The sequence below is a fragment of the Hyalella azteca genome, unplaced genomic scaffold (genome assembly GCF_000764305.2).
Source record: "Hyalella azteca isolate HAZT.00-mixed unplaced genomic scaffold, Hazt_2.0.2 contig10909, whole genome shotgun sequence".
Taxonomy (NCBI): Eukaryota; Metazoa; Arthropoda; class Malacostraca; order Amphipoda; family Hyalellidae; genus Hyalella; species Hyalella azteca.
Window position 1 is genome coordinate 227,895 of NW_025940928.1, and position 17,747 is coordinate 245,641.

At 39.3% G+C, this 17,747-nt stretch overlaps 1 protein-coding gene across 1 annotated transcript in view; it reads right to left on the reverse strand.

The window, feature by feature from the left end:
* Positions 1-17,747, reverse strand: part of LOC108674334 (protein O-mannosyl-transferase Tmtc3) — a 146,601-nt gene that overhangs the window by 87,563 nt on the left and 41,291 nt on the right. Inside the window, exon 2 of the mRNA XM_018162273.2 lies at positions 1,651-1,841. Within this exon, the coding sequence (XP_018017762.1) occupies positions 1,651-1,841 (191 nt within the window). The remainder of the gene's footprint in view (positions 1-1,650; positions 1,842-17,747) is intronic.

Here is a 17,747-nt window from a genome sequence, read left to right on the forward strand (position 1 = left end):
ATTAGCAAAATGAAATTTCAGGAGCAACTAAATTTCGATTCCTAATTAAGACCGAGTGGAAATTGCAGGAATGACAAATCAAGGGATTATGAAATGAACTTATTATTTTTGTTAACTCGGATTAAAAAAAATTTTTCTTATAATTTATATACCTTTTCGAGGTTATCTGCAAACAAAACTCAAAAAATAATATAATTCCTCTTTCCCCAAATAAAAAACCGTCCACGGATAAGCGAAAAAGATATTAGAAGCAGCGATATCGAGCGTGTAAATAGTGAGCGGTGTAATTTGATAAAAAAATGTAATTGAAAATCATTTGATAAATAGGCAACAGTAGCACAAACATAAGAAGTAAGCGAGACTAGCTTCTGATACAACGTCATGAGCGGAGCTATTACCCATCGCAGTATGAAAGGAGCAAGAGTGCAATGGAATATAGAGTGGGAGAAGAGGGGATAAATGTGAGAGTGGTTGAGTGGGGGGATAAATGTGAGAGTGGTTGAGAGGGGGGATAAATGTGAGAGTGGTTGAGAGGGGGGATAAATGTGAGAGTGGTTGAGAGGGGGGATAAATGTGAGAGTGGTTGAGTGGGGGGATAAATGTGAGAGTGGTTGAGTGGAGGGATAAATGTGAGAGTGGTTGAGTGGGGGGATAAATGTGAGAGGGGTTGAGTGGGGGATAAATGTGAGAGTGGTTGAGTGGGACAGCGGAAGGATTGCTAGCAGCCGTCTCACTATAATGGGCCGAGTAATCGATGGGATTATAATTAGAAGTCTCTGAGCAAGCCACACTATACGCTCAGATCGGACGCATGGCGATAACGAGTCATCTCAAGGAAGCACTTTCGAGAGAGCTCTTCATAATGTATACATTTAATTCAAGGCACGAAATCGTCTAAAGGAAATTCCAAGTAAATTCATAGGGATCATCGAAATGTATCATAAGTATTTAATTTTTCATCTTATTTTTCGCTTGGTCAAGAATCATGATAACCAATGAGTGCTTGAACAGAAGAAAGTATAAAATCGACTATTTTACATGTAAGGCAGTAAATAATAATGCAAATTTAAAAATTTCAAATGAAGCCAGACAGAAAATTTGCATAGTAGAGTGAAAAATTGGAAACATGTAGTCAAATTATATACTTAATTGAATAGAAAATAGTAAAATCAGTGTATATATACTCTTCCTAAACAAATTTTATTCGAAATAAGGATAAAAGTTTAGACCGATTGAACTTAATTAAACCGATTCCCACGGCAAGCCAGATGACATATTTTATAGGCAATTACAGTCGACGAGAAATTTATTCTTCACAATAATGGGACAAATTCTACACAAAAATATTCACGAACTAAACCATCTTCAGTATTTGCCGTGCTTTGCCTACGATAACTTTTTCTGATGCGATGCAGATTGCGATAGTATCGTCTGACTGTCAGTGTAACTTGATACACTACACGTCAATCTCCAAAAAGTAAATTTTGCAGTTCCATCATTAATTTTCGATAAGATATTTAACACATGATGGATTGCATAGGTACAACTGTACATTAACTCGATATAAGGTGGCAAAATTATACAGTCTAACAAAGGCTAAAGTGCTAAAATCCACATACAATAAGAACCACAGTAATAATTAATGCTTACCTTCTGCATAGGAGTGCCCCAGAAGTCGTGCAGAAAGAGGTTGGAGATGGGCGTGTGGGGGCGTAGGTCCCTGTTCTCTTTGATGGCTGAGATGTCATCGAATACGAAGCCACAACCCAGCGCGTTCCAGTACACGAGGCAAGCGACCATCAACACCAGCGTGCAGTACACCCAACTGCACAAGTTCCGCTCTGTAGATCAAGAGAAAAATGCGTCAACCACAGGCCATCAACACTAGCAAAAGTGAATGGATCGTATTGTCCAAGTAGCGACATACTTTCTGCATGTTGAATTGATAAGCCTTTTTTGACTGGTCAAACTGTGTCAGGATGACGCATGCATATACTAACAATGGCCAATGGACAGGATTATTTTTTTCTCTCGAGTTTACAAGTATGAATGAAAATTTTGAGAAAATCAGTCAACTAGGTATAGCAGCATGAACATTTATTGAGTAGAATAAAAATTGCTTTGGGTTTGTCCTCAAGAAAAATATCGTAAATACAAAATGTCAAAATCAATGAAGAATATAATTCGCATTTCATTATTAAAGTCTTCATTAACATTCGAAAATTAAAGTGCAAAAAATGTTACCTATTTTTACTGTTAACAGTGAAGTAATGAACATATAAATGGTCTTCAGAGGGATATACTTCACTTGAAATAAATTCGCAAAGTTGGCTTAGTCACCCTACAGTGAAGTGAATCTCAGCAACGAAAATGGGATTCCAGACGAGCGTTAACAAGTGACCTGCCATGTATGGGAATGTGAAGCCACCAAGTTTACCCCTAAAATCCTAGTTGAGATTCAAAGCTCCTTTCTAAGGACAGAAATTCTCAAGTCAAGCTTGGCAAACAAGGCAGCGAGCGAAAGCGTACTGCCGTATACACATTACAGGGATTATGGCGGCAAGTCAAGCAAGCTAAGTACATTGGTTGCAGTGCATAAAGGACCCAGCACAATGTCATGCAGGCACCTCACACACACGTTCTTTGAACTTTCCTCTCGATTTCTTGGCATGGCTTATAAAGGGCGGAAGCCGAGTTCCGAGCCCCAGCGAAGATTTTAGCCGTGGAAGGGAGTGCACAAGTCACACACTACATTAGTATTGGATGTGGCTGGAGTAGTTTAGCAGAAAAAAATGTATTAAATCCCTGTTCAAACTTGAATGTGGTGAAGCTTATGATAAAAATGCACCAAGAATGTTCGCCAGTGGCATAATAAAGAAGGCATGGACGCAGTTGACTTTCCAAAGATCCAAAGTAGTAAACGTAATGAACAATCCGTGGTGATTAATCAGTGTTCGCTGTCTCGAAGTTTAAAAATAAAAATAACAACAAAGGGAAGAATAAAAAGAATTCTGGTTGATGAAAACACGGATGGATAGCGAGCTGCAACTAATTAAAAACTTGTTCTGATTTGAGACTATGAAGGAAGACGAAGGAGAGGGCACATGCTTCAAGTAACAAAAGATTATCATGTTCGGAGCAGGAATAATACTTGTGATTTCAGAAGGGTTGAAAAAATGGTGCGCTGGGAAGTAAAATACATAAATCACTTTCATTCAGGCAAAGAAAACTAAATTGAAAAAAGAACATTTTCATATTTGATTCAGGGACGACAACTACGAAATGTTATTAGAATTAAACGACGAATAAACAAATAAATGGAAATGCATTAGAAGTAACATGGAAAACTTTTCTTGAACTAAAAGAGAGGGCAGACTCAAAAGATAACAAGTGCGTCAAGAGGGCGACCTGTGGAGGGAAAACTTGAGAGTATTGGCCCGATAAAACGGGCGCGGTGCGGTCGACGTAATAGGCTTTAGAGCTCAGCTAAATGTTGCCTCTATTGAACGCCACACTCCCGACATTGCAGCTCCCGCTGCCAGATTTTTTTTTGTGTGTTCAGGCAGCAACACAAGTAAATGGAATTCTGCGAGGCATCTAGACTTACGGTGCGCTATTACCGTAATTAGCTCGTATCACACGACTTACGTTGCATGGCATTACAGTCGATATTGACGCAATCCACTAAGGAGAACAATGGATTTTTATTCTAGCTTAATAAGTAGAGTAACGAGTTGAATACTATGCTAAGAGATTATTTATGGAAAACACAAATTGGTACACGCGTCATTCCACACACGTGCTCAAGGACGAAACTTATTCCAGCAAGATTATGCATTACGTTTTTGAACCTTTTGACAAAGCATACATTAATCATCAACGATGATTTTTATATATAAAACATAGAATAATAGGGTTACAATCCATTGAAAAATGGTAAACTGTAATGAAGATCAGCAATTATTGTGACACTCTTGACAAAGCACTTAGAAACGGAATTGCATGTACAGGACGCAAGTAAAAAACGATACTTATTATGAGGCTGACGGTAAACGGTGCAGACGAGCAGTTTCAAGGCAGGGCAGCTATGGTGTACACTTATATTTCAGAGCCAAGGTAGGTGAGGGGAGGGCCGGAACCTTGACAGGTATCTGCTCTTCTGCTGATTCATTAGCCACGCACTCATCCTTCTCTTTCCACTCCAACCTAAAATGAGTCAAACGCCGCGGGCAAAAATGATACATTCTTCTGCCAGCGGCGCTGCAAACGAGCAGCGCTAGCTGCTTGTACACACGAGCGTCTACGCTGGTCCTAACGTGGACGGGTATGGGTGGCCATTAATTCGAACATCAGTGGCCATCGGTAACAGGTCGATAATTTCCAAAATATTCTCAATAACACACAGAGTACGCCGACTATATCCAAGCTAAGAGAAAAAGATAAAGATAATCATGCACTTCAGATCGGTCATAAGTTATCTGTCAATGAACATGAAAGTGATGAAGCGTTGTAGAGAGTATGCTCTTCTTCTGCAACTTAAGTTCACAAAATCATAAGTGATAGCATGCAGATCTGCATTAGCAGTTGAGAGTTTCAGATCTGCAGTTGAGAGATCAACTGAAGTTGAGAGATCAACTGAAGGGGCTATTTACGCGCTCGATTTATAAAAGTCATATTTCATTAGATACTATCATGCATTAGCCCCCAAAGTGTAATTATGCTAGCTTACGCTGCAATTAATTCGAATATTTAGAATGCGCTCAATACATTCGCTAATCCAGGTTAGTGCAGTAAAACAGGAAACCGAACGCGGGTCGCATCAGGAATCATTGGTTTACAACAGCCGACATCGATTTTCTTTACCGCGCCTAAACTCAGCCGCCACTCGACTCTATGGCAACCTGCAGGATTAGATATTTTCGCTCCTTTATTGCTCGAGCGCAAAGAGTCTGCAGAGACCACTAACCCAGGGAGGCAGAAAGCCTCGCAGGAAAGAGGGAAGGGTGTCTATGGGGGAGCTAGGCCGGCAGCGATAGCGAAGTTTATGAGGAAAATGGCAAAAGTTGCCACGAGAGCTGGAAATGAGGCCCGGCAGAGATCAGCGCAAGTAGGGGGCCAGTGATACTGGTCAAGCGCAAGCAACATCAGCTTACTTGTTTCGTCAGCAATAGCTTATTTGTCAGCAATAACAGTCAGTCACTGAGATCTGAAGAATGGAAACGTCTGTCATCGTTGATGAATGAAGGGAAACTCATGCTTGTCAGTATCTATCTTTCGAAATGCGCTGCTGGTAGTTGGGAAGATAACAATAAATCGTAACACTAGTAGGGTAACGTCAAAAAATAAATCGTATCGCTCAAATAATTCTTCATCACCTTCACCACACATCGTCGACGTAATCGACATAAATATCGTCAGTTTTGTTAAAGTGAGCGTTTAATTCACATTAGCTTTCACGATATTATGCAAATTATGCATATCTTAACCGGATAATACTTCAAATCTCATCAAAACTATAAAAGGAGACTGCTGGAGATGATCAAGATGGAAGGACATGCCATTGATTATTATGATTGCAACTATGTTAGTATTTTCCAGCTGTACGAATAATTGTGTCTGAAGGTGTTGAAGAATATCTGCATGTCAAAACGTTTTAAAATGACATTTTGTTCTGAAAATGTAATGCTATTTTCCTTATTACATACTGCTTAATTCAATCAAATCTTATAAATTCATTAATTTTCGAGTTATTCAAGAAAACATTGAAAATAAAGGGTGTGCGAATAATTTTTCCGCTATTTGTAGATCTCTATGTGATTTTAATGGCAGCAGCGTGGGGAAACAAAGTTTTCGTGAATAAAAAAACTATTACAGCACCAGCGGAGTCCAGCAGAAATATCCGATATGAAGCTACTCGCGTTTAAAGTACGATACGAGGCCGAGGTTAGAAGCTGGGTTATTGGCACTAGCAACAATATTGTCACGAGGTTAAAAATTTAATGCCTACTTTATAAACGAGTGCTCAAGAGTAGGTAGTTACAGATGTTTGGTAGGGAATAAAGTAGCACAAAGGAAGGCCTGCTGTAAAAATAATGTCAGAAAGGAGATGAATAGTTAAAGCAATAAAAGTGATAGGGTGTGAATAAATCCGGTGTTACAGCAGGGAATTAGATTCTAAGTTCAATCAGGATTCGTAGTTAACACAAGAATAATGTAAAGAACATCATAGCACTTAAAAATGTATTCGACATTCTTAAAACGATGATGTGCTTTTGATTTAGTAGTGTCTGCTCGTCGCTTCCCTAAACGTTTCGGGTCGCATGCCTTTTTGATTACTTAAATGATTTTTCGAATTTCGTGTCAACTCCTCGAAAAGTGATTGCCAACTCATGTTCGACAAATTTAGGTAGGAAATTCTCCTGTATCAACTTTTCATGCAGTTACCGGCAGTGTTTATCGCATTTCCATTCACTTTGAAAAACTGAAGGTTCTCTAATTTAGTGGTTCCAGATATCGTACGTCATTCCAAAGAGATACTATTTGGGGCGACGAGGAAGTTCGTGGATTTGGACACGATTCTCAAAAAGATAAAATCTATAAGGCCTCTAACACCACCAAAGAAGTGAAACTGCACTTCAACACTGCTAATTCTTCACTAAGTATTAATATTCTGCAAGATACCGAAATATATCTGAAAAATACAACCACTTATACTTGTAACTGTTCGTCAGATGGAGTTTTCTGGCAAAGCTTCAATTTTTTCATCCAGAATTTGAATTTCTTTACAAGTAGTAATTTTATGAAATAATCAAAACAAAAATGTAGCTTATTTCATCCTATACTGGCAAGAACATTTGCATGGCGTGCCACAGGTTCAGTAAGCTGGGCAAGCCACAATGGCTCATCAAGATAAGAGAACTGACGCAAAGACTGACAAACTCGCTCCTCCTCACAATAAAGTCGGCCGTTCTTGTTAGGGGACAGGCATTTTAATACTAAAATCTAGTTTAAATAGTCTTCGGGGGTCGTGCTATGCACAAAGAACCAACGAAAAAGCGCAAGCAGAATAATAAATAGTTCATTGTCCCTTACTTGGAACTTTCTGAAGACGGGGGTGCATGCACGTGTAAAAGTTTGCACAAATAGATAAATATGCAACATCTAAACATTCCAAAATTCATTGTGCGCTTCTAATCATTCAATCATGACTTCGTTAGACATCGATTATATTTTTATCTAAATTCGCAAAAACGACTCCTCCCTATTGATTAGGATGGTTCTTCAATATATTCATGAACACCATAATTTACGAATGTAATAACCTTAATCAACGTCACAAACTTGGTCACCAAAAACACATCCTGAATTCAATCAGCAGGAACCAGGATGGTCACGAGCGGTGGAAAAAATACCTCAGCGACACCCGAGCTTGTCGAGCAAAGTAAGTTTTCATCAGTTCACGAGAGAGCCAACAGCACGCGTCGCCTCATCTTTCAGACCGAGGGCGCTGGCAGCACGACAAAGCAGGTTCTTTATTTCAATGACAGCTGCTGGTGCAGAAAAAATTAAGGCAGATGCTACTCTTTCCCGAAGCACGGTCGTAAAAATAACGAAATTTACGTCGCGCTTCTTCCTCACAGAAATTTCCTGCGTGAACACAAATAAACTCACGTTCTTGGCTGACGAGTTGAGTTCCCAAGAGACATTAACTTTCAAAGAGAGCAAGAGTTTTCGCGTTTGCTAATAAAATGTGCGAACTTGTGTTTTGCATCTGCATCTTCAGAAGCTTGAGTCTGCGATCATTTGTTCTGACGGGTTCAACTTTTCAAAGAATTTTGATCAAACCTAACAAACTCGACAATCGAAATTTGCAAGGACACGTGCATTGCCAGGACGTACAAGTATCATACGTTCATTTAAGCAGGTTTCATTGAGTTCATTTCCTTAATGAAACCTGCTTAAATGAACAAATTTTGCCAACCTATACTATAGTATATCATACGTTATAGACATACAGTATGTTGGTCTGAGAAGCTTGAACTCACAGAGTTGAGTTGAAAATTGTTCAAAAATCAAACCCTTAAAAAAGTTGGGTTATTTACACTAATACTTTTCATGCGTGGCGTATGCTTCACTTTATTGACAACTCACCATCATTGACAACCCACCAAAGAAGCGATGTATGGACGGTAGTTTGTTTGCACCTGTCTATTATAATAATTAAAGCAAATGAGTAATAGAATGCGGATGCGAATCAATATGCAGATGGAAGATTATGTGTCGCGAGTCCAGGATTATATATATAATTTCGTGCGTGTTTAGGAAGAATATTTTACATTATTCGGTATGGTTAGTTCTGACGGGTTCAACTTTTCAAAGAATTTTGATCAAACCTAACAAACTCGACAATCGAAATTTGCAAGGACACGTGCATTGCCAGGACGTACACGTATCATACGCTATAGAAATGTGTCGGTCTGAGCAGCTTGAACTACACAGAGTTGAGTTGAAAATTGTTCAAAAATCAAACCCTTAAAAAGTCGGGTTATTTACAGTAATACTTTCCATGCGTGGCGTAAGCTTCACTTTATTGTTCCATCATTGCCACACACCAAAGAAGCGACGCATGGACGGTAGTTTGTTTGCACCTATCTATTAGAATAATTAAAGCAAATGAGTAATAGAATGCGGATGCGAATCAATATGCAGATGGAAGATTATTTGTCGAGTCCAGCATTATATATAATTTCGTGCGTGTTTAGGAAGAATGTTATACATTATTCGGTATGGTTGCACCGTGGCACCTACACGAATAACACTAAACTACGCTAAATCTTATACCATCAGCATTAGCGTTTTATTGAAGTACACATCCAGCCTTTCCGAATTTATAGGTTGAGTCCAAAGCAGAAAATTTGGCAAACAAATATTGGGGATTATTAATAATTTTCTGGAACGATATTAAGCGCTAAATATGGTGCAATCATTCTTGATCACCTCACAATTTCCATCATTACAAATAATAAAAATTAGGTCACTGTAAGAATTATTTGTTTCATTAGTGGCGTGAGTTTGGTGTGTGCGCAGGTCGACGCGTGGCAGTCATTGGGCAACAAAACACTTGCCTGTGTAAACGAGCTTGTTTGACTGCACCTAATTTTCCTAATTAAGTTGCAAGGGCAATGTACATCCAGGCCAGTGCACCACAACATTTGCTAATTAAAGCACGCGTAAACACAACATTGGTTCGCATAACAGGCGGTAACCAATGCAGCAAAACAGCCAGGTGTGAGATATAATGATGCAAGGATTTAGTAATGTTTAGTCCCAAATGGTTGATCGAGTTGACACAAATAATAAAAGCAAAAACTACATTACCGCAAGATTATATGATTTAGCAATAAATATTTTTGAATTATGGTCAAATGATCCGAAAGTTGTATCAGGCAGCAGTACGAGAAATCAGATGTATATATTCATATGAGCAAACACGCTTCTATTAAAATCGTACAAAATCGTACAAATTTTCCTCACACAAAGTATCAAGTGACACATTATTTATTTAATCGTCTATGAACCATAATACGACAGCGAAAGGGGAAATACTTGAAACGAGCACAAATGTGCAATATCGATGAACGTAGAAATTCAAACAACTGATTTACCTGACTATAGGCAGGCATGTGTAAAAGCTTACACGATCCCAATTAATGCAAAATTTCCCTAACAAATCGAATCTGTAACGAAAATTATAGAATACATTTCGTAAGGTTGTTCGTTATAATGCAGAAGAGTCCCCGAACCACCGATTTATTGCATGCGAATAATGGGTCAATTCTGCGTGATAAACGCTCGGGAGTGTGTAAAATATGTGAAGCCCATCGGAAGAATAGCTTGCGTGTTCACTAAACAAATCTGGACAAGACCACAGAACATAGAACGACGACCAGGCTCCTGCATAGAAAAACATTATACATATCGGGAACAATTGTAAGCAAGAGCCTCTGTTCACGAGCAGACAGGGGCATAACATGGCCTTTATAATGACACAATAAGAGCCTACAACAAAGACGGTCTCGAGTATTCCGAGGCTTCGCCAGATCCACTGTTCCAGCTAGGGCTCTTTTAATCGTTGAGTACACACACAAGTCGCAGGAGTAAACACAATAAATTCCCGGGCAGCAACTCCCCTCTCGTTCGTGAGAAGAACACCTCGATTTCTCCGAGTCTTCCATCACTTATTTGGTCACAAGCCACTTTTCCTTGGCACACTTATTCCGCAACACGTATCTCACTCATATTTATGGCTACTTCTAAATTCAACTGATCAATGAAAAACTATTATTTATAGATTTTCTACTGTTTATTGTGATTATTTAGTGTTCGAGCGCTTTTGAATCTGTTTCTCTTGCCCCGACTTTATTTTATTTTCATAACACTACACCTCTAGCCCGTACCCCCGATGATTTGGACACGCTCGACGCACGTAAGTCACCTTTTGCACCGGTCCTTCAAATCTGTCGGACCGGGAACCCGCAGGGTCCCATCAATAACGCCCCCCTCCCCAGTGTCTCCGTGTTAGATTTCAAACGAAAGTCAGACCTTGACATGCGTCCTGCCTATAACGGGAGCGGAGCTCAACTCACCTGAGCAACAAGGGTAAACTTAATTGTGGAACCGATGTTTTAAAACGATTTTATGTTTCACTTGCATAAATGAATGAACGTATTCTACGAATACGCCTGCCAAAAAAATCCTCTGGTAAGATTACACTACCAATTAGGTTCTAAAGTAAATACGACAGCGAGAGGTCATCATTAAATGACGATCAAAAGCAAAGTACCTGTAAAAATGCGTTCTTACCTTAAGTGAAATTCAACTTTACACGAGAAAAACTTTGTTTAAATTTCTCACAAAGCTGGACATGTCTCCTAAGTACCACAGACTCCACAGAAAATTCTTCAAGTAACGAAGTCACCAACACTGCAGGACACAAAAGGCTGTTCGCACAAGCGTCATACAAAGCCTGTCAGAACAAGTGTCGATTGGACTGAACAAACAACCTGAAGGCAATTGCAGCACCTTGCAAAATTGTTGTAAAAATCAATAAAAAAACATGTAGGTCGTAAAAGAAGGCGTAGGAGCAGATGGAAAAGAGAGTGAACAGAAGCCAGCAGAGGCGCTTACCAAGGGACTCCTCTTCAGTACATCAATAGCTGCTAAACACTCGCCAAATAAAGCATGTTTGCTCTCGACCAACAACTGGCCGTACTACGTGCATGGATCATCCTGAATTTGGTCTCGGTCCAAATAAAAGGCTCCCTCAGCACTACTTCTCATGTTCAAGTCGCATTCGGCGTGAAAATTGCGACGATAATTTGATGTGATGTCGGTTAAAATAGATAGATCACTGGAAACGAACTTCATACACCAAGTGCTGTTATATTATTTCCCCTTTGCATGCAATGCAAATAATTCACTGACATCACAATTCAAGTACATTTGTGCAGTTGTTTGCATGAATAATTTCACGAAATGAAACTTAGCTTTGGGGTTTCAAGAACTTTTATCGCAACTTATAAAGATTATCGCTTCCTGAGCTAAAATTCTGGTAGGTCAAAAGCAACAGAAGTAACAAAATTCTGGTCAGAAGCAACAGTCGATTAACTTGATCCATAAACTAAATCGATAAACTTCTTCATAAATTACCATGCGGAATGTAATAAAAAACCTTTTCGCTGTCAATCAGGGTGTATTTATCTTGCTTAGGTCGCATCACAGAGAACGGCTTCGCCTTGTGGAGCGAGCAGCCGGCGGGGCATGCGGTTGTTAGAGTTTTGACAGATCGCGAGCTCGCAGATAAAACGAACTCAAGGAAAGGAAATCCGCTAGCACTGCCTCATAAATTAGGCTTTTGAATCCGGAACGGGAGAGAAGGAGAGCTCAAGCAAGAACGAATAACTAATTTTATCAAGTCGAAGAGCCACGGGAGCAGGTGAATGCTCTGTAATGACGAGCAGGTTAATTGTGTTGCTCCGACGTCGTTAAAAAAAATATAATCATGAGTTCAATAATCGTTGTAGCATCCGCCATTGGCAGAATTCGGCGCCCACGAGTATTTCGATCATTTTGCAAGTTTACGATGTCGTTTTAATTTGAGATAATCTGACTCAGAAGTAACAGGTATTAACGACAAATTAGCCATCTTTGGGTCGCATAATAATATGTTCAGAATAATCAGTGAATACGTTAATTGTCTGATAAGGTGATAACGATTTTTTTCAAATGTCAGCACTTCTAATTTTCATAACAACGGTTATTGAAATTTATTGGTTTGTTTACTTGTTATTCGAGTCGAGACTAATAGCGAAATGATATAATTGAAAAATTATCCCTATAACTTGAACCGCGGCAATTCTTTCGAGCAAACAAGGAGGAAACAATGCAACAGTCCAAATGCACGAGTTTTATGAAAGTTATAACGAAACAACACGTTTTTAAATAGCATTCATTTTCTTCCACGTAGAAACATCTGCCAAGTAAAGAAATTACGAAGAAGTCTTAAAACTATAGGCGCAGTTGATGGATCAAAGCGATATAATACCCTATAGCGGGCTGCTTAAACGCCAGATCATGGGATCGCTGCCACTTTCTGGGCATCATCCGCAGACGTTAACATTTTTAGGAGGCTTACAGCTCAAATGGCAGCCTGGCTGAGACCTCTTGCTTCAAGATGACGAGCAACACTTGTATGCAGTAATAGAATTTACTGCTCAAATTCAGCAGGTTTTTGGCAGTTCAGTTGCCGACGATTATCTATCTGAGGAATTGAACATTGAGTAAAATGTTAGTGTTTCAGGTTTAAGAACTGTAAGGCGTTTCACGCAGGATCACGAAGTGAAAATATTAGCAATATGCCCGAGTTCTCCGGACATGACTACATCGGATATCAATAACCAATAACACACACACGCCACTGCACTCCTTAATGGCAATGAAAGTGTGGACCACCGCAGACACCGTCTTGCTCGATCGCTCACAATGCAAATGCATGGCACACGCAAAGGCTATTTCTCAAATTCGAAAATTATTCCATCGAACGTACGTAATCTTTTCGCGAAAGTTATTGCATGAAATCAATAAAAAATAATTTACGCCTAAGATACACGCTGTTTTATTGCTTTCGAAATCTACATCACAATATTCAAGATTTGATGGTTATCACAGATTAACGTACACGGAACGCTAATCTTGAAATCTAAATATTAACATCCGCATCGCACATTATTAATGGTCGTGTCGCGTTAGCTATGATACAGATAGCCAGAGTGACTATAATATATATAATGTTAACAAGCATCACACGAAGTAAACAAAACTCGAATAAATACGGTACTTATTCTAATACCAGGTAATTGTAACACTTTTTCAGGGAGTTTAAATAACTCCGAGTGATTTTCGATCACTTTCCAAAAAAAAAAAAAATAAGAGGCAACTAAGTCACTACTTCAGCAACAAAAATAACGTATCAGTCACCACTCACGCATCACACAGCAAAAACGTCATCTCAGGCAAACATATTCAACCTCCTAGTGCGTACCGTGAGTGCCACCACATATTAAAATGCGTGGATTGAATAGACAGGAATCTGTAGATTCCCTTATTCCTGATAATAAACGCGGCAAGCAAGTCTGAGCGATGGATGTCAAACATTCTTTTGAAACAATACTCAGTTTTCCACACTTTATTTCACAAATTTTAACTTAAAAATATAACGAACAATTTTAACATTGGGTTAGTGTCGCTACCAACAAAGAACTGTATGTTTAAAGGTACACTCTCGAACAATGACTAAGCAGACTACTTTCACTCCAGATGATCACCAAAAGGAAGATGAACAGGCTTGCCGTAACTCAGCTATCGATCTTTGGCGACTCTCTTCTTTACAAGCTAACAAAGGCTTTATTTTCTGAGTAATTATCTACATCGAAGCGTGATGGTGTCCAAGCATACCATGGGCCAAGCAATTATTGCAGAATATTTTCATAAGCCCGTTTAATGAAACCTGGGTTCGAAGATTTTTACAAAATTACAAAATCTTTCATTTTACGATGGCTCAATATTCATAGTTCATTACTTGTTGCAGCACTTTCAATTGCTTTAATTTTCAATTATCTATTAGGTATTAATTGAACCTAGTTCTTGAAATTAGGTTTTCACACTTCAAGTGTTTGCTCCTAAATCTTTCGATCGTAATAAGCACTCGTACATTTTTGAGTCACTCATCTTTCTATTCAGGCCTTAATTTCTTCTTATTTATGTCCGAATTTTAGAGGAGCAAGGATAATTTGAGAGTCACCTCAGAATAACAGAAGCGGCCGCCCTTTTCTCATTAAATTAAGTAGGAGTTGCGAGGGCCGCCGCCACCGCGCGCCGTGTGCTCCCAAGGCTAGCACCAAAGAGCTCGCGCACCTCATGTTTATACAGAAATGCGATACGTACTCTGCTTATCAACCATTCCTTAAATGGTCTTCTCCAGACAGAATTTTGAGGCATCTAATGATTTTCGTCAAAAATCAACAAACAGAAATGAACGTTGTTCTGGAACAGTAATGTTGGGTTAAAATACCATAATTTCTGGATCAAATTGTTAGATAGTAAATACGAGAGCATGATTTAGAATCGCGATTATAATTTTGTGCTTGAAATTCAGACGCAGGTTGTTACCTAATCACCTGGATGACAGCAGGATCAACACGTCTGCAAGTTATCGACCAGTAGTTACGTTCATGAAAAATTTTTCTACATTATAAAATATTTACGGATCAATAAGATGGATGGAAGTAGAGACGATAGTAACTGACGATACGTATAGCAAGAAAACAGGATATGAATCGTGAATTAGGCAGTTAACAAACCCCTCACTATTGCAACGAGGCTATGAATGAATTGGACGTCAGGGAGCAATCGAGTGTGCACTGTACAGCACATGCACGATGATTACAGCAACATCGCTCATCAAACATGCCGCATTTGTCCAAAGTTGGACACTAAACGAGACCGTGATCATTAGACCCACGCTTCCACAGAGCCCCACACAAGAGCTTAACAAATGATCGTAGGCTCAAACCCCGAAGCCTTTGTGCATAATAGCACCGGAGTGGAGAAGTTCAGGGCTCGGTAGCGATCATAAATCGCGCAGACAAAGTGCAGCGATATCACATACGATCCTATTGATTAGCTAAGAACTTGGGCGCTGCTATCAACTCAATAGAGCCTGTCCCAAAATAAGCATCAGACATTTATTATATTTATGAAACACAAATGCGCATTCAAGGAGTTACACCCCGTAAAACTTACTGCTTGTATTAATGAAGAATGCATATAGGTAGGACAAAATACATGCTGGTATAGTCCATCAACGGAACGATACCTGATTTCATGGCGTAAAACTAAATCCCGTATAAGGTTGTAGGTTTTAGGTAATTCAGAGTTTCTTCTTCTGTTTAATTCATTTTATTAGCTCTTCATGTACTCTACTCAATTGTATTCCAAAAATAAATCCGCCCGAGAAATGTCTAGGCCTGGAACTTGAATTTGATCTTTACTAAACGCTCAAAATTAGCCCAAGCTGAATCCGGGAGAAATATTCTTACTTTCTTTATTTAAAAAAATATATTTTCATTCTACTCATTTCGTTAAGACCAAATCTGAAGTATAGTTGAATGCAAGACTCAAGTCATGAGAGGCGACTGAGTGCACTGCTTACCTAATAAGAACCCCTCCAAAAAAAAACTTCGAATGAAAAAAAGACCCTCCAGCTACGACAATAACAAATAGATGGTAACCGAAAATAAAATCAGCCTGACGGATCTAAATCTTGAACCTCGAAATGAATTGGGATTGGGGTGTAGTTCCCAAGACTGAACATGTCATGCCAACGCAGACACGCGCGGAAAATCCTGTGGTTTGTGAGGGATTCTAATATAAAGCACGGCAAACTTTCTTCCTGTCAGCACATCAGAAGGAGTGTCATGAATTATGAAGAAGAGAAACGTCTGGGATTCAACACGTGTTGCACTTACACGTAAAATTAGAGTTATTTAGAAAATAAAATATGGTAATTTGGCCGTGCAAAATAAAATGCATCTAAACTCTGGCTATAAATTTGAGCCTTAAAGCTATGAAACATGTCAGATGTCAGAAGGCAATATATAGAGGCAAGGGAGGTGGTCTTTCCTGTTTATATTAACATAATGAGCGTTGAAAGCAGTAACTATACATAAAGCTACTCATTTGACCGAAAATGTCACACATTTGATGTAATGAGTCGTCTAACTTAGATGAAAAACTATGAGAACGCTCGAGCTTGCAGCACTTGTATCCGAATAAAAATTCAGCTTTGAAATAGAAGACAGCGGCTGAAAGAATTGCAACCCTCAGCCCGCGGAAAATGGAAACCTGGCGACCAGACCAGCGAACTAGGAGACGGAACCCGCAAAATCATTGTGTTCGCTCGCGACTTGATTAGAGAAGCGCACAATGGAATGCAAATGCCTCGTCATTACGCAACGGAAGAACATTACTGAGCGGTGAAGAAGTTGAGCAATCTGAGAGTGCAAACAGCATCCTAAATCACGCCATGAATTCCAACTAAAATGCAAATCGCCGAGTGCCCGAGAGAGCCCGACGTCAGATAGCTACGAAGGATGAAGTAGCGAGGTCCTGGGAGGTAATATATGAGAGCGAAGCCCTTTCTCACCGGGGCGCGCCAAAACCAACTTTTCGAAAAATCTAAAAGTCACGAAAAAGAACCATGGAAATCCGGGGGATTGAAATCAGTAAATGCAGTCAATCATAGGAACCACTACAAGTTATTCTAGAGGGTGGGCTCAGTACTCGTATCAGAAGGAAATGGCATCAACCTTCTTCCCTAACACATCTGGCCACGTATACTGAAACTTTTGTTTTAAATAAGTCCAAGTTTATCACAACACTCGCTCTGTATGTAGGAAAAGAAGGTAAAAATTATGGTTATCGAAATGGCTTTGTGTACACGCACAGCCACAGTATTTCAGCCATTTTACGATGGCGAAAAAAGCAGGACAGGAGTAGCAATGATCGTATAATTCGAGTAATACACCATTTTCCCTGAGGGAGAAGATTTACAATAAATGTAATGTGAGCGAGGTCGGCATGGACGATCAATAAGATGGTATCAGCAAGAGATACAAAAGTTTGAGACAAATGAACCGGGGAGACGAGAGGATGAGGGAGGGCAACAATTCCCAGACGGCGTCAAAAACTTCTAGGCTTCTAGATCGAGGCTGACGTTTGAACAGTCAACAAGAACAAATAAAATTATCATGACCAAGCAATTCAATTCATTCCTAGATCTTCTGACGCAACTTTCACGCGTGATTGAGGATTGGAAATTCCTGCGGACGATTGATGTTGTCTGTCTCCTTGCAGGAGAAAAAAAGCGCAGTTTTTTGGAAATTAGAAATTGACCATCAAGCATCAGCTACAAGATAAGTATGATTAAGTATTGATACGAAACAAGATGTTACATTCAAACAATCTTCGTGGCACAATAAATCCATTCCAGGATTATGTTGTGCAATTATTTTGAGGTATCAAGGCGTTCGTCGACGTCGGACAAAACTATCACAGCCAAATGGAAAATTAATCAAAGTTCACTAAAAAAATAAGCACTTGCAATAGACTAGCAATGGACTTGTAATTTG